Here is a 22,167-nt window from a genome sequence, read left to right as displayed (position 1 = left end):
TCAGTGCTGAGCAGCAAAGCAGGAAGAGGCTTGTGGAATCATGAAGCATCAGGGAAGTGGACGCTGTACGTGTGACCTGAGAGGCGGCAGTAGTGAGTCCTTGAGACTCTTGTGAGCCCCGACGGTCCTCCCCTGATTGTTCCTAATGGCTGATCCTGGAACTAGAGTGTGACAGGGCCTGTGTTGCCCTGACCTAAGTAAGAGAGGCCTGCAGGCTCAAGTCCTGGCATCCCCACACTACACATGGTTAGCAACTCATTTGTTCTTCATCCACTCGCCAGGCTAGCACAGGATGTCCCATGAAGTCACAACCGGTTAGGACAGAATCGGCTCCCTGCCCGGCAGACCCATCCTCGCCCTCATGACTGTATCACCACATCACATTCAAAACAAACGTGCCAGAATAACCAGCAAGTGAGCTTGGCTCCAACCTTGTCTAGGGCTGTTATACCAGACCTACACTCCCCTTTGGGGAGTTACAGGCCTCACCCTGAACTCAGCCCCTGTGCATCAAGCTGTCTGGGAGAAGTCATTTGGCTTTGAACTAGAGTTGAAAAGAGAACAACAGAAAGTCCATTCTCAACAGCTGCAGCTCAGGACCTGCTCAACATGGGATGAGGAGGTACTGGGAACAGGGCAAACTGAAGCCTTATGGAATAGGTGTCTGCCATCTCTTCATTCCCGAAAACTACAGCCAAAACCAATTCATGAGAGCAATCACATGTCTCTCACATAGCTAAAAGGTCTGCTTGGCTCTGACTTCCAATCTCTCCAAAGATGACAGGGAAACACAGTCAGTCAGAGGCCAGATTTCTGAGGGGCAGCTCCAGGGCAAAGGCCACTGGCTCCAGGCTCCTCCACACTACTCACCCCACAGTACCCTTTGTTCAGGGCCAGATGGTTGCAGGGACACTAGTCCCAAGCTGTAGACACCACTAAGGATCTTTCCTCTCACACTGAAGATGAGGCAAGAGTTAAAATCAGATTCTCTCCAAGAGAGAAAACTACCTCTGAGGTGAACAGCAGGCAGAGCCTGAGGGTGGGTCAGCTAAATACTAGGCACTGACAAGCTGCATCAAATGATCTTCTATTGATATCAGGAAGCCTGAGTTCTAGCTCCTGTGCCCCTGGGGCTCCTTGCTGACCTTAAAGATTTTAAAAAGAAAGCCTCAGGCTCTGTCTGGAGAAGACAAGAGCAGAGCAGCCTAAGTGCCCTGCACATGGCCAGGACACATTCAATTAGGGTCATAAGGCAGATAAGTGGAGACACTGGCAACATCAGAAAGCTTCCCAGCTGAGACGTGAAGTAAATGCACTGTGTTTGACCAAGCCATGCAATCCCCAAGTGGACAAACGGTGCCTCCTGAGAACAGTTTAGCTGCAGGGTGCCAAGGACCAGAGGGAAGGAGACTTTGGAACCTCCCAAAAGGATCCTGTGGTCTCCACACGTGACAGCCTTTCACACTAAGATCGAGAGAAAGTGTGCCTAGCAGTGGCTTTCTCTAGGAGCCTGGAAACTCCTTTGGGCATCCACTTCTGCCCTGATGGGGAAGGTCTGAACTACTGTGTAAGCTAAGAACCCATCCTCTACTGAACAGCACATGTGGTTTCACCACAGAATTCGCATCCTATAAAATCTGCCGTTTCAGTGCTTCCAGTTGGGTGGTTTTCAGTATATTCCCAAGGCTGAGCAACCATTACTGGGAACAGAATCCATGAAGTTGCCACCTTCTCAAAAGAAACTTCCCACCTGCTACAAGTCCCTTACTCATGCCCTAACCTGGGTTGTTTGATGCCTTTTATGGACTGTTTGATGGACAGACACAGCAAGCATTATAGAACCTGAAGGGGCTGGAACTTTGTTGAGACACATGTCCTGAGGCAAGCAGAGCAAGGGTAAGTCCAAGCTAGGGCTGGGTTAGAGGAGAGATGAGTTTGACCTGAGTTTGATCCCATAGCCCTACATGGTGGAAGGAGGCAAGGTGTCCTCTGATCTTCTCAAGTATACTATGGCACACACACCACAGAGAGAGAGAGGATGTCGAATATAATGAAGTCAGAACTAAGCATCTCCATATGAAAATATCCATGTGAGTTGAAGGAACTAAGAAAATAAAATACATCTCTAAGACAGATAATACATATTTGAATAAAGTTTGGGGGGGACTAGCTTTCCAGAACATTTAAAGTTACAATGATTCAAGAGGAGGTCATGACACAGGGACAATGATGGATCTGTGAGAGAAAAGAGAGAATCCAGAAATGGGCCCAAGAACACATGGCCACTCAAAGAGAAATAGAGATGGGGCATCAGATGCTCCCAGAGACATGGCCCAGGGATGACAGCTGGGCACATGGAAAAAACCACATCCCCATGCCAAAATTAGAGCAAGATTAATTCCATGCAAACCTAATATTATAAGGCAAAAACACATAAATGCATTAAAGGAAAACAGGGGCTATTTAATTTTTAAATGATCTTGGCAAGGGAAAGGCCTTTTTGAGCTAGACGACGACATAAAAACAGAAGCCTGTCAAATCTGACACAGCATTTCAGATGTTCTGGGACGTGAAACACATCACTTATGAAGTGAAAGGACACAACAAGGGTGATATTTGGAAAATCTCTCATAGAAGATTAATGCCTGACACAAAAAGAGTATTTTATCAGTAAGAAGAGAACAGACAGCTCAATACAGAAACTGATACAGACTATCAGCAAGAATCCCACACTAACCAAGTGTGGGACACACTTGTGATCCTGGTACTCAGTGGGCTGAGGCAAGAAGATCAAGAATTTGAGGCCAGCTTGAGTTACATAATGAGAGAGAGAGAGAGAGAGAGAGAGAGAGAGAGAGAGAGAGAGAGAGAGAGAGAGAGAGAGATCTCCCTCCCTCCCTTCCTCCCTCCCTCCCTCCCTCATGTACATACATACCTATTTACTAAAAATTAAATCTGTGAAAAGAGGCTACATTCTTACCTATTGGATTCCAGTACCTACTACATCAGTTTGACTTGGGGAAGGTACCCTGCAGATATCTGTCCTAGCATGAGGGGAAGAGGGAAAGGCATGAGTATTCTGCAGTATGGACCAGTGGCAAAAATGAACTATGACGCCCTTCAATAGGGACTGCTTGAAATTACATATCACTGAGATGGGGTCATGGGTCAAACCATAGGGCACACAGGCAAGAGGACCTGAATTCAGCCCCTAGGATCCACATAAAAAGCTGGGCATGGTGGGATACACCTGTAATCCCAACATGGGGAGGTGGAAACAGAAGCACCTGGGGCTCCCTGTTCTGCCAGTTTAGCTGACCAATGAGCTGCAGGTTCAGTGAGCTCTGTCTCCAGTGACATTAACCTCTTGCCTTCACATACATACACATGTGTACGAGTATCAACACAGGGAAGAAGGGCAAGAAAGGGAGTCACAGGGGTGCCCAGATGGCGGGGAGGAAAGTCCCCATGTGGCCCAGACTGTAGCATGTTTAGACTGGAGAACTAGGAGTGATATCCATAATGAGCAAAACCACAGCAAACTCAGCTCAGGCGACAGACCTAACCACCCTGAGAGGCTCGCTCATCTCTGCAGAGACTTCAAAGAATACATTCATAAATGCTACAAAGAAAACTGAGAAAAGAGAAAGACAAGGTAACGACTAACTCAAGGAAAAATGAATCGGAAAAGAGATAATCAATCATGGTACAATACAGAGTTCAGCTTGGGGACAATATTCACAGTCACAATAATGACAATAATAAATTCCACTCTAACAAAAAAATGGGATGCAATTATAAAGAGTCTACCAGTATCTGTGGATGATACATTCCAAGACCTCAGTAGATACCTGAGGCTGGAGAGAGTACCAAAATCTATGCATATCTACCTACGATACAATGTAGTTTATAAAACAGACACTAAGAGATTAACAATGACGATGAAATATAACAATTCTAACAGTGTCCCATAATGAGATCAGTGTGGATGTTTCCTCTACCTCCTCTATATCTCATTCCCCTTTTCACTTGAAGCATCTGTCAGGAATGATTAAAAAAAAAAACAAAGCTGAAACTGAGCCCAAAGTCCATTTGGGACAAGCAGTAGTAATCAGTCTATCCCCTTGCGGTGGGTGGTTCTGAAGGGCAGGCAGACAGACAGACAGGACCCACCCTCGTCCTTACCCAGCTGCCACTTTCGGGAACACATGGTCTCCATCATCCAGATGGGCAGGGCGGGCTCCAGCATGGCTATCCCCATGTTTGCAAAGCAGATGGAGCCTGCATAGGAGGAAGGGTGTTAGTGAGCTTCTGCCTTCACACCGAGTGTCTGTGGTCACTCCAAACACGGACCCACGCACCCCAGCTCAGAGACCCTACTTCCGTGAGGTAAAAGCTAAACAGCGAACCAAGGGCATAACAAGGAGTATTAACTTTAATTTTGAGCAAGTCCAATCCCAGAGTTATAAAGTGTGTAACTGGAGGGAGCCATCAAGCTCTTTTGGCTTAATCCATCCATCTTACAAATGAAGGAAAAGTGTTCCAATTCATTAAGGAAGAGAGCTGCGTGCGGCAGCCGGCAGACCACCCACAACGTGGGGCTTCCTGAGGCTCTTGTGACTGGGTCTTACTGTGCAATGGGCTTGGGTTTTTTCTTTCATTTCTTTTATTGTTTTTTAAGTTTGGATTTTTTATTATTAATGTTTTAAAATTTATTTTATATACCAATCACAGTTTCCTCTCCCTCCTCTCCTCCTGTTCCCTCTGCCCACTTCCTTTCTACCCCCTCATGCACTCCTCAGAAAGAGTAAGGCCTCCCATGGGAGTCAGCAAAGCACGGCATATCAAGTTGAGGCAGGACTAAGCTCCTCCTCTCTGCAGCAAGGCTGAGCGAGGCATCCCACCATAGGGAAAAGGTTCCAAAAAGCCAGCTCATGGGCCAAGGACAGATCCTGGTCCTACTCCTAGGGCCCACAAACAGACCAAACTACACAACTGTCACCCATATGCAGAGGGCCTAGGTCAGTCTATGATCCCTGAGGTGTCAGAAAATCTAAGGGTCATGGTACACTGTGTACAAGTGTGCTGGGAACAGGTGTTTTTCTAGCCATATAACAGAGCGTATCCACACAAATATTCATCATTCATCTGTTAACCAAGCTCTTTGTAAATACAGAGCCATCTGGAAAAAGACATACAGAATGGACCATCATTCTAGAAGCTTCCTGTGTTGTGCTCTGTGGAACCTGTAGCTTGCTAGAACAAATTCAAAGAAAGATGTGCAATCATGATGACAGTGTGCGCATTTCATTCCTGGTGACATTTAACAGCAGAACATATGAACAACGGTACTCTCTCTCCATGCACCTCACCCCTAATTCCCTCCACCACACCACAACCACATGTAACACAACAACTGTGGCTAGTTTAATAGTGTTAGGTACATCTTTGATTTTTCTTTCATCACTGAGGTTCCAAGAAGCAGTGAGGGCCTAGACTGCACTGCCTGACCCGTAAGTGCTCAATTCAGGGAGTTTACATCTCTAGGACTCTACCCTCCCAAACCCTTCTCCACCTCATCTTGGCTCTAGAGTGTCTCCTGCACCCTGTAGAGTCCAAGGCATGAAGAGCTTGGGGCACTGGCTTCCCAGTCCTTAGCCTATGTGCTGCCCTGGTTAAATCCCACAGCAGAAGAGTACAATAAAAAACAGTCCAGACTTGGGCGGTGGTGGCGCACACCTTTAATCCCAGCACTCGGGAGGCAGAGGCAGGTGGATCTCTGTGAGTTTCAGGCCAGTCTGCTACAGAGTGAGACCCAGGACAGGCACCAAAACTACACAGAGAAACCCTGTCTCAAAAAAAAAAAAAAACACAACAACAACAAAACAGCTTGATTGATTCTCTCTCTCTCTCCCTCTCCCTCTCTCTTTCCTTCCTTCTTTCTTTTTTTCTTTCTTTTTTGAGACAAAAATTTCGTGTAGCCTAGGCTGGTCTTTCCTACACAGCTGAGGAGGACCTTGTATTAGATTACAGGTAGGCATTACCAAGCCAAGTTTATGCAGTGCTGGGGAATGAACCCAGGCTTTGTGCCTGATAGGCAAGCTCTATCAGCTGAGCTATATCAGCAGCCCCCAACTTAAAGGGCTAAATATAAATCTCCTATCGAAGGCAAGACCCGGTTGTCTCAAACATTCTCAGTTTTTCTGTAATGTGGGAGCCCTGCTTAGACAAATCACCCCTTCTCCGGTTGAGCCACACTGCAGGGTTGCCAGAGGGCTACTTGCTGGTCTCAGCCTTGTATCTGGGCACTGGGAAGGGAGGCCCAGGCCCAACAGAAAAGTGAACTGTCTCCCCTGGGACAGAGCCACAGAACCCCAGAGTATTTTTGTTGTTGTTGTTGCTGTTTTTGTCTATCTAGGCCTCATGTCCAAAAGTATGACTTCTCACTCTGCAGGCAGAGAGGTGCCCTCTAGGGCTCAGTTCTCAGGCCAAAGACCCACATGAGACACCTGAGGTGAGGCAAGCAAGCCCTTCCAGAAAGTTCAAGGGCAAGTAGTGAGCCTTTAACACAAAGATGAGAAACAAGCGAGGATAATGCAGGATATCCCACATCCCTGAACATATTTCCAGCAGCAAGTGGAAATCATCCCCTACTGCTCACCCACCCTCTTAGAACTATCCTTAACTTTTAGAACTCAAGAGCCCCACCTGCAGCGATGAGGATGTATGGATCCTTCATCAGGGTGGTTAGGGGTGTCCCCTTCTGACTCTGTAAGGCAAAAACAGGGTTAGAAGGGGTACCTGAATACCCTTTGGCCTTTACCTCCCGGTTCTTACCTCTGGCTGCACTCGGGATGGCTGGAGCACAAAGAGTTGAATAGCTACAGAGGAAAACCACAGATGATCCTCTTGGAAGGCAGAGATGGCCCAAGCACAATGCCTTTACAGAGGCCAAAGCCCAGCCACTCACCTCCATCTAAGAGCACCAAGGCAGCTAGAACCAGGAAAGGAACTGTCTTCCCCACAAACTCATAGAGCACGCTCCCAAAAGGAGGTCCCACTACAGGAAGAGAGAGAGCCATAAGACATGTAAGTGGGTACCTCTCTCCATAGGATAAACACCCATTTGATTATTATGTTTTGTTCCATAAAAGATCTGGGGTGCATACTCTACATTCAACTTAGTATAATGTTGAACTTCTCCTAGGGTACATTTTCACCTAAGAAATGGGACGACCACACAAAAGCATCCTCAAAGACCAAGGGCCTGAGGCAAAAGAGGCAGGTCAAGAGCTGTGTTGGTTCTGTAGCACAGAAGGGTCTACAGTTCACTTCTTTGCTACCAGCAGACAAGGAACCACTGGCTCCAACAAGAAGGGTAATGCCAAAGACTGGAAAAGATTCAACTCTCCTTCAGAAAAAGCATCTGTCCCCTGGCCTAGGACGTCAGCCAGGCCAGGTGTAATGGCAGATACAGAAGACTGGACGTTTCTCTCAGATTAAAACTCAAAATTTTTTAGAAGAATGCATATGACAGACCATCCTACTCAATCCTGTGTTATATACTGGAGCCTACAAGGTTTGGAGAGAGAGGCCAGGGAAGCCTGGATCCTTCCTGCAAGGGACTCTGCCCACCACTCCCCAGAGGCTCTATGGAGGTAAAAAACAGAAATAGGAGGGCTGGGTGTCTGTTTACAGGAATGTGGATATGAGCTCAGTATGGCCAGGACTAATGGACAAGCACAATTGTAACCCAATGTCAAGCAGGTCCCATCTGCAAGTGACTATTACATACCTAAGACCCCCATGGCCAGGCCCCCCAAGGCAATCCCCATGGCGTTACCCCTCTCTTCATCATCTGTATACACGCTGGCCAGCATGCCCATTCCTAGACAGAAGAAGATCCAGTTAGTAGTGTCCATGCTCTGGGGAGCACCAAAAACATCCTCCATGACATCCTTCCTCCCCCGCAGGCTCACCATCTTTCTGAGCCAACGAGACTAACTGATATATAAGGCTGGGCAGAATCCAACAGGAAGGTGGGCACCTTCCCCAAGAATCTTCCTCCATCCTTCTCTACCTCCAGTTCCAACATTAGTCCTCCCAAGTGCCCAGCCAGGCTCCCCACCCACTGGCATTTTCATACCCACCAGCCACGGATGAGCAAGAGGAGCCGATTCCCTGCAGGGACCTGGCGATCAGCAGGAAGGCATAGCTGCTGGAGAAGGCAAACACTGCCAAGAGAAGAGCCCAGGCCCTTATGTCAAGGCCGTGCCCCTGCCCACAGGACAGGGATGTGACAGCATTGTGTGATTCTGGAACCCACCCTTACACTATGAGAATATCCATACTGGAGGTTGTGGGCTGCTCCATGAAGCCCCCCTTTCTGTGTGTGTGTTGCCAGTACAACAGCCCCTCCTCCCCCAGGTCTAGCCCAACTCCCAGCTCACAGGAGACAGAGCTCCTTCCAAGACCCAATGCAGAAGGCAGACAGCAGATACTTACTAACTGTTGAGATAAACATAATGCAGAATCCAGCGAACATGGGAATTGGATAGCCAATTCTGAAAGACACAGAGGTGAAGAGTCTGGTGATGGCTGGCTGTTTTTGTAAGGCTTTATATTGATTTTTCCAGCCATTATCCGTTTGGGATCAGCTGGATAAGTGGTCTGTCGACTTGTCTGAAAATTCATATACTCGGTGTTTCCTACGTGACCTTTTTGTGTTTGACTGTCTGAGAATATGAATACACTTATGGGCTGCCACTCCGAATGGAAATTTCTTTGGAATAAATGTTAACACAATATTGGTAAGTAACCCCCAATACATCTAAAAGAAAAAGAGCCTGTTTCTGTCACTATTGTTATTATTATCATGAATATAGTTTTTGAAAGAACTTCCCCAAAGGGACAACTGTGGTCAGTCAAAGCAGCTTCCAGGCACCTCTGCCTGGAGGTAAGGCCACTCCACTTGGATAAAAGCCCATCAGGTGAGTCACCTGGCCAGAGAAACAGCAGCACCTTGTCTAAGAGGCACTAGAAATCAATGTTAAGATCTGCCTTCCTGCTAACCACACTGAAGCGAGCCTAGAAAGGCTGTGTGTCTCAGGCAAAAGTCTACCAAGTTGCTTGGTAGGACTGATGTCCACTGAGGATCCTAGCACCAGGCCACGTTGTATCAGGAAGGCATGTCTCGTTAGATACCCATCCTCCCCTCCAAAGCAAGTCTCCTTTGGTCTCCACAGAGAGAAAAAGGCTATCTATCACCTTGAACCCAAATAAAGAAAGGTGTCCATATGCAACTGTCTATCAGAGTACCTGAAACAGAAAAGATTCTTCAGAAATTGCATTTGCATGTGTGTGTGTGTGTGTGTGTGTGTGTGTGTGTGTGTGTGTGTGTGTGTGGTGTCGGTCAGAAGTCAACCTCTAGTGTCATCCATGAGAATGCCATCTACCTCCTTTGAAATATCTCCTGTTGCCCAGGAGCTCCGCACGGAGGCTAGACTTGCTGACCAGCAAGCCCCAGGGACCCTCCTGGACCTGCTTTCCCAGCGCTGGGATCACAGCTCATGTCACCAGGCCAAGCATTTCTACACGGGTTCTGGGGCCGAACTCAAGTCTGCACGATTGCCAGGCAAGAGCTTCACCGACTCGGCCACTCTCCAGCCTCTCCCCTCCATCTGACTCGGCCACTCTCCAGCCTCTCCCCTCCATCACACTGGGCCACTCTCCAGCCTCTCCCCTGCATCACACTGGGCCACTCTCCAGCCTCTCCCCTCCATCACACTGGGCCACTCTCCAGCCTCTCCCCTCCATCTGACTCGGCCACTCTCCAGCCTCTCCCCTCCATCACACTGGGCCACTCTCCAGCCTCTCCCCTGCATCACACTGAGCCACTCTCCAGCCTCTCCCCTCCATCACACTGGGCCACTCTCCAGCCTCTCCCCTCCATCACACTGGGCCACTCTCCAGCCTCTCCCCTGCATCACACTGGGCCACTCTCCAGCCTCTCCCCTCCATCACACTGGGCCACTCTCCAGCCTCCCCCCTCCATCTGACTCGGCCACTCTCCAGCCTCTCCCCTCCATCACACTGGGCCACTCTCCAGCATCTCTCCTCCATCACACTGGGCCACTCTCCAGCCTCTCCCCTCCATCACACTGGGCCACTCTCCAGCCTCTCCCCTCCATCACACTGGGCCACTCTCCAGCCTCTCCCCTCCATCACACTGAGTCACCTCTCCAGCCTCTCCCCTGCATCCCAGGGACCTGGAGAGGGACACCACATGCGGGCCTGTGGAGAAAGGTTCTTCTAGTCCAGACCATCATGCAAAGCGCCCCCTCAGCCCTGCCTTTGAAGGTTTTATACCCAGCCCCAACAGCAGTCACACAGCCAGCTCAATGACTTCCTACGAGTGGCCAACGACCTCCTCATTTCACAGATGGGGAAACCAAGACATGAAAAAGCGGCTTGTCAGATGCGGTTTGGGCTAGCTGCTCTTGGGCTATGCCGCCAGGCTAGGCTTTTCCTTGTAAATTTGACAACCTCATTAGACAGGCAGAGTTCATAGATGTGGTTTTGAGTTTTTTTGTCATAGATTGTGTGTGTGCACGTGTGTGTGTGCATGCGCGAGTATGCATGCATGCCTACGGAAGACCCAGAGGAAGGTGCCAGAGGTCCTGTTACATCATTTTCTGCTGTAGTCCCTTGAGACGGAGTCTCTCACAAAACAATGCTCACAGTCTCTGCTAAGGTGGCCTGCGAGTGAGCTCCTAGGAGATACCTGTCTCTTTCACGGAGCCCCTGGGCCCCACAAGCATCCCTGCAGCCACTTAAGACGTCTGTGACCCTCTGCCAACTACAGGTAGAAGCTCTTGGTAGTTTCAGGCAAAGCTTGAGAAAACACAACAGCCCTTGTGTGTGGTCCTTAGACTACTAGTGATCTCACACCTAGTCTACAGACTAACCAGTTGCTCAGGTCACCTTTCAGGGAACATATGCAGAGGGATGGGACCCTTCTTCTGGTGACTGCAGCCAGGGACCAGCAATCTGATGGCCTGAGGTTCTCACTTCATCCCTCGAGGTAACTGATTTATATACCTGCTCTTCAGGTGACCAACCCTAGAGCTCAGGGAAGCTCTGCGTTGAGGTGGTTGGTTTACTGAGGCAGGGTAGGAAGACATGAGACATGAGAAGGGAAAAGAGCCCCTAACTGCAGAGTCCAGTTGAGGTCTCTCACTGGCTGAGAGTCAATTCCAGCATAATTAACACTTGCCCTGAAGGTTGCTATCATGAATGTTCTTTTTATATACAGGAATAACAAACAAGAATGTAAAAGTAGCAGTGGTCTTACTCTCTTTTTCCAGACATGAGCCTGACATTGTCTGGGACCTCACATACAAAAAAAACCACGAACTTGTTTCCAGGAAAACACCTTACCTTCCTGTGCAAAGCCACTGAGCTAGGGCTCTGTCCTGTCAGCCGTCACCCTGGCCTGGGTACCTGAGGAAACTATGCTATATCACTCAAGCTCCTGAGCAACCTCCTGATGATTTAAGAACCTATCAAAATTGTACATAAGGCTATCGTAAAGACAGCTGAGTGCAACTGTCTCGAGGGCTCCTCACTCACCCCCACGTAGGTGTATCTCATCTTTTTCTTGACCACCTCTCTATTAAGCTTAAATCTACGTTACAAATTCTTCTTAGTAAATTCCAATTCCACTTCATACCAGCTCATCCTGAAATTCCTTTTTGCATCAAATAAGAATCCCAGCTCCATCTGAGTAAATTCCGGAAAAGGACTCCTCAGGATGTTGAGGCAGCTACATGGAGAGGTACCTATGGCACACATCCACCGCTGAGGACAGCCCCACTCCTGTGAGCCTCAATGCCTGCTGGGATGCAGGGTACAGGGTCTCATTGCAAACCTAGGGTTGTGTGCCTCGATCTGGGTCTTCTCACCAAGCTTGGAGCTATTGTGTTGGTTGTTTTTTTTTTTTTTTCATTTGTTTGTTTGTTTTTAACAACACTGTAGCTACTGTCTCTAAAAATTCCTTGGGGGTTCTAGCAAAATAAGTAATGGATGACAGAATGGCCAGGGTGGAGGGAACTGCAAAAGCCAGTTGTCCACTTCAAAAGCTGTGCACGCCTGGGCCCAGGGTGTCCTCTATTCCTTGCCCAACATGCGCTCCACACTCCACACTGGCCATGCTGCTGGTAGAATGGCCAAGTGGCAACACCCTTTCCTGCTCGGCCCTAAGTTAAAGAAGACTGAAGGGGCACCTCGTGGGGCTCCACCCTCAGACTCTCTTAGTTCTCTGTACATCCCCCTCGAAGAAGAGCTGTCTTGTGCTCAGGGCACTGAGCTCTGAAGGGGACACAACAACCTCTCTTCTTCTCCACAACGTCTCTGAAATGGACAGGGACTCAAGTGACATTAGTCATCACTGGCTGAGTTTTCTCTCAATCTGTCTCAACTCAATGCCATCTCAAAGTATTGCTAGCAAAGCTAGATCTGATTCAGCAAGCCTATATCCAAATGGCCTGTTATCAACCCCTTGTGAGTCATGCTGGACCACAGTCATTCTCTACACAATACCAGGGAACAACTGATCCAATTTGAATGTGACTAACAATCATATATTGACTCCCTCAGGAAACATCTAGAACAACAGATGTTATACTGGTTCAAAAACTAATGAGTGGAGAAGCCCCAGGCCCTAGTTTGCTTCCTAGTCCTGTGATGAACACCATGATCAAAAGTAACTTGGGGAGGAAAGGGTTCATTTGTCTCACAAGTCTCAACCGATGAGGGAAGTCAGGACAAGAACTCAGGCAGGAGCAGAGGCAGGGACCACAAAGGAATGATGCTGACTGACTTGCTGTCCATGGTGTGCTCAGCCTGCTTTCTCATACACCCAGAGGCGGCGTGACCCCGGGTGCTCCCACATCAATAATTTATCAAGGAAATGCCCCCAATGACTCGTCTACAGGCCAGTCTGATGGATACAATTTAACCCAAGTTTATGTCAAATTGACAAAAACTACTCAGCATGCCCTCTGACAATTGATACTTCTGTAAAGCTAATTGTTCCTTTTTACCAGAAAAACTAACACAGACTTCTTCTCAGATCACTGAGACCACAGTATAGTCCCTTCAATCACTGTAAATGACAGAGGAGAAGGATATAAATAAGGACCCCATAGAGTGTGACCTGTCACCAGCGGAGGCATGATCTCCCTTTCAATATTCTCTGCACACTCCTAAAAGGTACAACAGGAAATGAATGTCAAGAAACAGGAATATCTTAAATTCACTCAGCTATAACAGGAAGTTGGTTCAGCGTTTAGGAAATGAAATTCTTAAGTCCAGCCCTTGGGTCTTCTGGAGTTTGGGCTAGATGTGTGCAGGGACCTGTGTGGACCACAGACCTGCCTGGGTCCCTGTGCTTGCAGGAGAATGCTCTAATTCTATTCCTGATTCCTTCTGGCTTCAGTGTGAAAAGCCCATTGTGAGCCTATCATCCCCTCCCTAGCCACCCTAGTGATGTCTAGGATGGGAGATCCCTTTCCCAAACAGCTGGTTTCCCTGTCTGTAGATGATCTGAAAAGGTCACTGCTTCTTTCTACAAAGCCTACTTCAGACTGAGCGGCTGAAGCTGGAGGAAAAAAAAAATAACCCCAGAAGATTTCAGAAAGCTTTCATGCCCTGTGGCTTCCTGCTTGTCATTCAGTTGTTAGCTAAGGTCTGCAAGGGAAAATAACTGCTTTCAAATATACTAGGTAACTATGGAAATAAATTAAGCCACTGACACTAGCATGATAAAAAGCAGACCACCCAGACAATGACAGGCTAAGGAGGAAGTGAAGGGAGCCCGTTCCCAGTGACGAGTGGCTGCTCCCAGGCCATCTGCTGGCTTGAAACAGCACTCGGTTCTAAAGATGCAGCTACTATTTAAAGTGGATGCTGAACACATGAAGAAGACAGAGCAACTACGTCCTGGACTGGGGATGTAGCCAAAAGGTCGCTCATGCTTAGCATCTGAACTTTAACCTTTCCACTAAAAAAGGAGAGGAGAGGAGAGGAGGGTGGACAAGAGGAAGGAGAGGGGGGCAGACAGAACACACCTTCACCTGATTTATGAGAGGGGGCAATGATGTTTTCATGTCGTTTGTCTCTCTAGAGCATGCCTTTTACGCACAGACATGCCTTTTATGTACAAACGATGACAGGGTCACCAGTAGAATACTGCTGTCTCCTTTGATATACAGTTACCATTATGGAATGAACAGTTCAACTAGAACTATAAAACAATCCCATGAGCCTCCATTAGGGAAACGGATCAAACCCCCGAGACATTAGGAAATGTTACTGGGTACGTGAAAGTAAGTACATGTTCCAAAAGTCAAGTGTCCCTCCTTCTGTCCTGCCACACAGGGGCTGTGAATATACAGTAGTCCAAGGATAAATAAAACAAGAAAATGTGTAGCCAAGGCTAGCCCAAATGGTCACTTGGTGTTCTTATTCTGTATGAGACAGTATCCCAAAATTTCAAACAACAGACAAGCAGCCTGTTATTGTGAGTCACCACATGAAAGGCGCTGTGCTGATGCCACCTTGGTCCTGAATACCAAAGTGGGAGTGGAGACTATGTGATGTGGGGTATCTGGGCTCACAGGGGGGTCGCCTTAAGCTAACCCAAGGTAAGTATTAGAGAAGAGGCTCTAGACAGATTCCTCCACACATCTTTAGGGATGTCTAAGTCAGCTTACTTCGGGAGCTGAAAAGAGACTATTTTTCCAGAGCTGGGGAGGTCCAAGTGGGAAAGACTCGGGCTATCTTAGTATTTAAGTTCCCCATACAATGTTTAAAAAGTATGCCTTTGCTCATTCAGCTTGGCCCAGAAAGGGCCAAGGAAATGTTAAGAGTAACAATTTTAGACTGGTGTTTTTTCTTTTTAGTAGCTAAAACTACAAACTGTATCATATGGGAGCTGGAAAGAATTGGAGGGGAAAGAAGACGACTTAGAAACACCATGGTTGTGTGTGAGTAGTTTTTTCTCCTGTGCCATAAACTCCTTTACCTCTAAAATTCTAGGACTGGAGCAGCGGCTTCTGGTAAAGCTGACAAGGTGTTTTTATGGCTTTGTAATCAGGAATCTGGGCACTGCCATTTAGTTATGTATGTTTACAACACAAAATATGAGTTATACACAACATTTTTAGCTCTTCAATCAGAAACATGTCTGTCAAAGTTAAAAACGTTGTTTTAAACACATTTGTTTACAACTCTGAAAATGTGAGTCATACCTCTTGTTGGTAACTAAAATGGGATTGGAACAAATTACATCAAGACTGTTTGCAGTGCCTCCCAGGAAGACTGGGAGAGCTACCCAATGAACTGGCCCTTCTTTGTTAATCGCCATCAGAACAATAGCGGGGAGCAGAGCCTGTGAGTGACTAGAGGAACCGCAAGTCTCTAAATCTGCATCTCCTGGGCTTGGAAAGCATTCAAAAAAAATTTACAAACTACAATAATTTTGAAAGGATAACAGAGTTCACCTGATTGCTCTGTATCAGTCAATATTAAAATGTTTGTATTTCCATGTTCCCAGGCAGCATGAGAAACCAAAATAAAATAAAATAAAAATCGTATTTTAAATTTAATGCATAGCCAGGGTAAACAGTTAGGGATTTGCTCTATCTCATTTCCAAGCTGGATTGCTCACCGTGAGATTAGACTGCAGCTCACAAACCGAAAGCAAAGTTGGGATTTTCTTGGAAGACAGTCTAAGACACAAACCTAAGAAGCTTGTAGCTTCAACCTTAAAGCCTTAGGGCAGTGGTTCTCAATCATCCTAACGCCACAATACGGTTGGGTGACCCCAACCATAAAATTATTTTGTTGATACTTCATAACTATAATTTTGCTACTGTTATGAATTGTAATCTAGATATCTGGGTTTTCAGATGTTCTTAGTAGACCCCTGTGAAAGGGTTGTTTGACCTTGGGGTCACGACTCACAGCATGAGAACCTCAGCTTTAGGGGATATTTAAGAGGGGAAAGGCTCACTGACTTTAAACAAGCTGCTTCTCAAATACATAAGTAAAACATCAAAAACAAGATTGAGATTTTGAAAGCTGTTTGTTTGTGACTCCCATTTGGAAAATTGGAATATTCACCTCATTTCAGCAAGTTGGCTAAGTATTACCCAGTGCCTAGTCATGTTCCCGCCTAAGTGATTGGCAGGGCATTATTACGATAATGTCCTCAATTTTCCCACATAGTATTCGAGCTGTTTGCTCTGTCAGAACACAAAACCCTGAGCCGTTTTTCTGTAATTATACCAGATGCATTTAAAGAAGTGCTCTTAGTCTTGAAAAAGAAAAGAAACAAGCTTGTGACTCCCAGTCTCTGTTTGGTTTTGTCCTGGAGAACAGAGGAGGGGCAGAATGTCACTTCCATAATGGGGTTTCTCAGTGGGTGCACACTCAGCCATGCCCGGGTTCATTTGCTTAGCGTGCTTTGTATGGAAGCCACGCAGTCCTGCCCAGAAGATGGGAGGGCTGGCTGGAGCCTGGGTGGTTAACACGGGCTCGGTGGCAGTATCCAGTCCACGACATCACACTGCAACAGCTCTCTGTGAGTACAGCAGCCGCAGCCTACGTGTCTAAGCACAGCTGGTGCTAGGGGACAGCAAGACCTGACATACTCCCTCTGGTCCCTCTGAGGTCACCCCAGGCCTTCTTAGCTCACAGACCTTGAACCCCAGAGAAGCACAGGGTTCTACTCTTATTGGGCCTTTGCTTAGTTCTCTGTTATAGTTGATATCTTCAATGCTTTGCAACATTTGAGCATGGGACCCCCATTTTCACTTTGCACCGTGCCCCACGAACTATCTGGCCACTCTTGCTCCCTACTGCTGGGCTCACAGATTCTTCATTGTGTGGCTCTGGGATCTGAAATAACTCACTGCCCCCATAATAAAACCCCATGTCCCTGGTCTAGCGCTTGGGGCCTTGTAACCTTGCCTAGGGACCCCTCCCTGACCACTCCCCAGCCCCTCCCTCTTAGCATTACCCCACCCTCCAAGCTCTTGTCCTTGTCTTTTCCAGTCTGCATTACAGCCATGGGCTTGAAGTGATAGCCACTCCCTTCTCTGCCATTGTAAAAAAGAGACAGGATCTTGCTTATGTAGCTCAGGCTAGACTACTATTTACTATGAAACCTCGACTGGCCTCTATCTCAAGGCAGTCCTCCTGGATCAGTCTCCTAAATGATATAATACAACCTAATTCCACCAGCTCTGGATCCTCACAGCTATCCTGGGCTTTGAGTCTCCAAGTACAAGACAGACTCAGGCCACCTTGGCTGTAGAAGGACATTTGCTGGATGGCTGCCAACAATGGAGACAAAGATGCCAAAGAATTCATAACTTCTAGGTTAACTCAAAACCATCGTCAGCAGCAAGACCTGACATACTCTCTCTGGTCCCTCTGAGGTCACCCCAGGCCTTCTTAGCTCACAGACCTTGAACCCCAGAGAAGGATTCTCAGACAATAGTCTCCATTCTCTTCCCTTGGGGTGTGAGGACAAAATGACCAACAGCGGGGAAAGAACCTAGCCTGGGATCTCCACATCAGCTCAGGTTTAATGTGTGGAGCAGGACCGTTGACCTCTCCCACACTGCATCTGGACAGCGATTAGGCTTTCACCATGTTAACCCTAAAGCAAAGCACCTTGGCTTTCAGTTTTCTTTTCTTGTTTGTTGTGTGTTTGTTTTTGTTTTTTGTTTTGAGATAGGGTCACATGTAGCCCAAGCTGGCCTTGAACTTGCTATGTAGCCAAGGATGACCTGGGACTTGTTATCCTCCTGCCTCCCTCTCCTGAATGCTGGGATTACAGTCATGGGTTACCATGCCTGTTTATGCAGTACTGGAGATTGAACCCAGGGCTTTATGTACACTAAGCTAGCACTCTGCTTGCTGAGCTACAGCCCCAGACCTAACCCTAATTTTCTTTAATCAATCACAGAGGTGGGAAGCCTCCTGGCCATGATGGCTATGACCACTGAAAAGCCCCTCAAGAGCAGCCATGACAGATGTAAACTGCATTTAGAAGAACCCATGTTTTCTTCCTTCTGTCAGGCTTCCTATATTAGTACCTTTAAGGCAGCAGCGGGAAGGATGGGTGGAGTGAATATGGAATTCTGGTTAACTCGGATGAAGACACCAGGCTCAGGTATTTGGTTTCCCTGGCCCACCATCCACCAATTCTCTACATTACTACAGATGAGTAAGCAGCAGATGCAGTGGAGTGAACAGCATGATCTCACACTCTTTATCTGAGGCACACAGCTTACCTGTTGGTCAGCAGTCCTATGAATGGGTTGGTAAGGAGCTGGACAGTGGCTTTGGAGGCAAACAGCAACCCAACTTGCACATTTTCATTCAGGAGGTCTTTGTCTTCGCTCGGACAGTCAGAAGGGACAATGGATGTGTTGGTCACCATGTGCTGTGTGGTGGTAGCCTTGTATGGCTGCTCCCCTGGGAGGCCCCCGGTAGCATTCCCGGTGACATTCCCAGTGATGGGAATAGTAGAGTTGTCATAGTATGAGAATATGCCCTGGAAGCTTCCAGAGGTGGAGGCTGTGAGTGCTGGCTTAGTGGTCTGGATTTCTGTAGAATTTTTCTCATGCTTAATGCTGTACAGGTAACTGGGGATGATGGGAACTAGAGACAATGTTGGAGAGAGAATTAATGATCACATCAGAACCTTTTCTGAGACAAAAGCCATCAAAATTAAGGTTGTGTGAAAAGCCAAATGAAACCCAGAAAAGTGGGCCATGTACCCCAGAAGAGGAAACCACAGAGGACATGCTGGAACCATTTTATATTGCTTAATCTGAGATAGATAGATAGATAGATAGATAGATAGATAGATAGATAGATAGATAGATAGATAGATAGATAGAAATTCCCACAGGGTAGCAGTTGTGCCCACATGACTGGCCACAGAAATGTCTATCATTTATAGGGTTTCTCATTACAGACTTCCTTCAGAAGAATATGCTGGAAAGGCAAAACACTGTCTGAAGTAAGTCAGTGCTGACCCGGCATCAGAGAGGTTTGACAGACTTTGAAATGGACAAAGCAAGCAAACGGACATCTAAATTTCATTATGTACTTTGGGGCTGGGGTGGGAGAACCAGCCCCTGCAGGCAGTGATAAACTGGACATTCTCAGCAGAACACCTGTCCCACGTGAGATCTGCAGATCTCTTAGACTTCTATCATGGAAAAACAAAGCTGCTCAATGTTATAGAAGCTCTGTGCACTCCAGGAACACGGGGCATTGAAGACAAAGGCCAGTGGAACCCCTGGCTCCCTGTGAATCCCACAGCTGACTCTCCTGAGCTGAAAATATCATGGAGATCCTCTCATACTCTGCAAGTGGGGAGGGAGGAAATGACTCACCACCTGAGAGTCTGAATGAAAACCAAATTTTTCTGTTTCATTGAAAACTGGTTTTCAGAAAGAGTATTAGGTCTTTCAGCATGTTAACCCTAAAGTAAAGCACCTTGGTTTTCTGCTTTCTTTTCTTGGTTTGTTGTGTGTTTGTTTTTGCTTTTTTGTTTTGTTCTGTTAAGATAGGGTCACATGTAGCCCAGGCTGGCCTTACTCTATATGAGGGACTAAGCGGCTTGGTTTTGAACCATTTGGTCTGAACTTGTCAGGAGAAAGTATCAGACCAGCACGTTCACAGTCGCTCTCTCACTGAGTCCTGCTTCCATTACAAGGAACCCTGAGATCAAACGCACTTAAATGTCACTTGCTTTACTTCAGAGCTAGATGGCGACTTGCTCATTCAGTCGTCCACCAACTACTAACCCACCTTTCAGTAGCCTAGTAACTATCCTAAAGGGCGGCAGCGCATTGCTCCACTTTGACAGAAATCTTTTTCATCGCAGTGAAGTGGGCAAGGGGAAGTAGGCAATTATCTCGAGGAAACACAACTTCTGGTGCTTATCGGATGGTCACGGGTTTCGACCTGACCTCCAGGAAAGCGAAGCCACAAGTGCAGATCCCAGTAGCAGGGGCGAGGCTGGCTGGTATTCAAGGATTTTCTTTTTTTTCCACAGCGCTTTCTTCAACTTTTTTGGGCCCGCAGAGCTACTCAGATAAACTGGGGTATGTGAGGTGCGGAGGACAGGGGTGTGGAGGACAGGCTGCCGGGGATGAGGTGCCTGGGCCCGGGGGCTAGATGATGAGGACTAGGTGTTGGGGACCCAGTGCCAGGGACAGGGCTGCTGAGGACTGGTGCCAGGTACCGAGGACGAGGTGCTAGTGACCCAGTGTCACGGGCGGGGATGCCGGGGATCGGATGGCGGGGAGGCAAGGTCCATACGTACCCACGACGGTGAGCAGCATGTTGTCCAGCAGCAGCGCGAGGAACACGATGAACAGGATCAGCTTGCGCGAGTGGCGGCTGTCCCGCAGCCATCGGAGCAGAGCCAGGTCGCTCAGGGCCATGGCTCGGCTGTGCTGCAGGTGCGGGTGCGGTCAGTGGCTGGGGCAGCCAGGGAGTCCCTCGCCACACGAAGCACAAGGAGTCGCGTCCACCAGCGGTGGCCCGGGACTACAGGGAGCGCCCCGTTTCTCTCAGCGTCCAGGTAACGTCCCTAGGAGCGCCTTCCCAGCCGTCGGGGACCAGACCTGGGACCCGGGGACGCTGCTCCTCCCAGCTACACCCAAGGTCCCTGCTCAGCCCGAATCCCGGGATTCCGGGACCCCGCCCACTGCCTCAGAGGATCCCCGAGGGGTCTCTGTCCTCCCCGGCCTCGCGTACCTCCCGGGTGCCTGCGAATGCCTGCTGGGTTCTTGCGCCACACTGCCCTGGCCTCAGTCCGTGCGTACCCCCGGCTCCAGGTCGCCTTCTCCGCCCCAGCGCCCCAGAGCCCTGCTCAGTTTACCCAGTCCGGCTCTGACGTCACGGACAGCGCGGAGCGGGGGCGGGGGGCTGAGTCGCTGGCCTCCGCCCACCCAGAGCCGCCTCTTGTCCCCGGTCTGGACTTGTGTCACGAGCCCACCCTGGCGGACCCTGGGGACCTGTGCAGGAAAGGAGTGGGGAGGGGAGTGAAGACGGCTGTTTCGGGGGCTCCAGAGGACAGCGTCTGGAGCCTAGAACAAGGAGTCAAGGGTCCTGGCGAAAGAGTCAGGGCCAAGGGTGTGCAGGTACTCCGCTTCCTTTTATCCCCAGGAGAGGCCAGGAGGAATTGTGTGGATCTTTGAGCCACCATGTCCATGAAGTGGACCAAGATGGCATGAATGAAGGCTGTGGGGTGTGCCCCAGGGTCAGAGTGCAACTGGGAGGCTAGAGCTCGGGCTTCTTCCAGGTGAGCTGGAAACAAAAGAAAGGAGGACAAAGAGGGGATGGAGGCAAGCGAAGACCCCAGAGTTAGCGGACAGCCGGTTTGGGACTCTGAGGCCACCAAAAGCACCTGTGGGTGGGCAGGAGCGCCTGGAACTAGGCTAGAGCGTGGCGAAGTGTACATGACACCTTGACAAGGGAGCTTTCTGCCTTCCGTGCTATGCCTGGGGTGTGGTTTCCACGGTTAAGAGTGGCAGAGCCCCTGAACGACTGACCTGCTCTGCGAGGTATCTTTGGTTAGGAATGTGCCTGTGGTAGACAGAAAGGAAACGCCTCAACACACACACACACACACACACACACACACACACACACACACACACACACACACACACGCTGGGTAGGGTGGCTTCTGAGGCCCTTCTGTGAGGTCAGAGGGTGAGAGCTGTGTTTTTAGCCACTTAGCATCCCTGTTACTGTCGCGGGCTCTCAGCAGAGGAGTCTGGCCTTGTTTTATTAATGTTCGTCTGTTGTCAGCAGGAGCCTGCTTGGAGCAACCTTGTGATGTGTGGTCCTCCTCACTCTCTCCACTTCTCGTTCCTTTGGAGAGAGACCCCCTGCGCTTCCCACAGTTACCCTCGCCCATGATAAAAGATGTGTGGATGGGAAAAGTAGGTCAGGGACACGGGTCTCTGAAAAATCTCAGAATGTGTGAAACTTAAATATTAAACAGGGAGGGAGATGCAGACACACTCAGGAGGAGAAAGCAGATGGCAGAAAACTAAATTGTGGAAG

At 48.4% G+C, this 22,167-nt stretch overlaps 1 protein-coding gene across 2 annotated transcripts in view; it reads right to left on the bottom strand.

The window, feature by feature from the left end:
• Window positions 1–20,978, bottom strand: part of Slc18a2 (solute carrier family 18 member A2) — a 39,928-nt gene extending 18,950 nt beyond the window's left edge. The window contains exons 1-10 of one of the 2 annotated variants that reach the window (XM_006978459.4): window positions 20,851–20,978; window positions 20,414–20,546; window positions 18,366–18,735; window positions 8,506–8,564; window positions 8,151–8,234; window positions 7,796–7,888; window positions 6,971–7,060; window positions 6,838–6,881; window positions 6,709–6,769; window positions 4,186–4,281 (exon numbers count right to left, since the gene is read on the bottom strand). In XM_006978459.4, coding sequence (XP_006978521.1) covers window positions 4,186–4,281; window positions 6,709–6,769; window positions 6,838–6,881; window positions 6,971–7,060; window positions 7,796–7,888; window positions 8,151–8,234; window positions 8,506–8,564; window positions 18,366–18,735; window positions 20,414–20,534 — 1,018 coding nt within the window. In that variant the 5' untranslated portion in view covers window positions 20,535–20,546; window positions 20,851–20,978. The remainder of the gene's footprint in view (window positions 1–4,185; window positions 4,282–6,708; window positions 6,770–6,837; window positions 6,882–6,970; window positions 7,061–7,795; window positions 7,889–8,150; window positions 8,235–8,505; window positions 8,565–18,365; window positions 18,736–20,413; window positions 20,547–20,850) is intronic. The other variant, XM_015997197.3, reaches the window with a different exon arrangement.
• Window positions 20,979–22,167: the final 1,189 nt, after the last annotated feature.

This window comes from Peromyscus maniculatus, chromosome 1 (assembly GCF_049852395.1).
Source record: "Peromyscus maniculatus bairdii isolate BWxNUB_F1_BW_parent chromosome 1, HU_Pman_BW_mat_3.1, whole genome shotgun sequence".
Lineage (NCBI taxonomy): Eukaryota > Metazoa > Chordata > Mammalia > Rodentia > Cricetidae > Peromyscus > Peromyscus maniculatus.
This window is presented reverse-complemented; position numbering and strand designations above follow the sequence as displayed.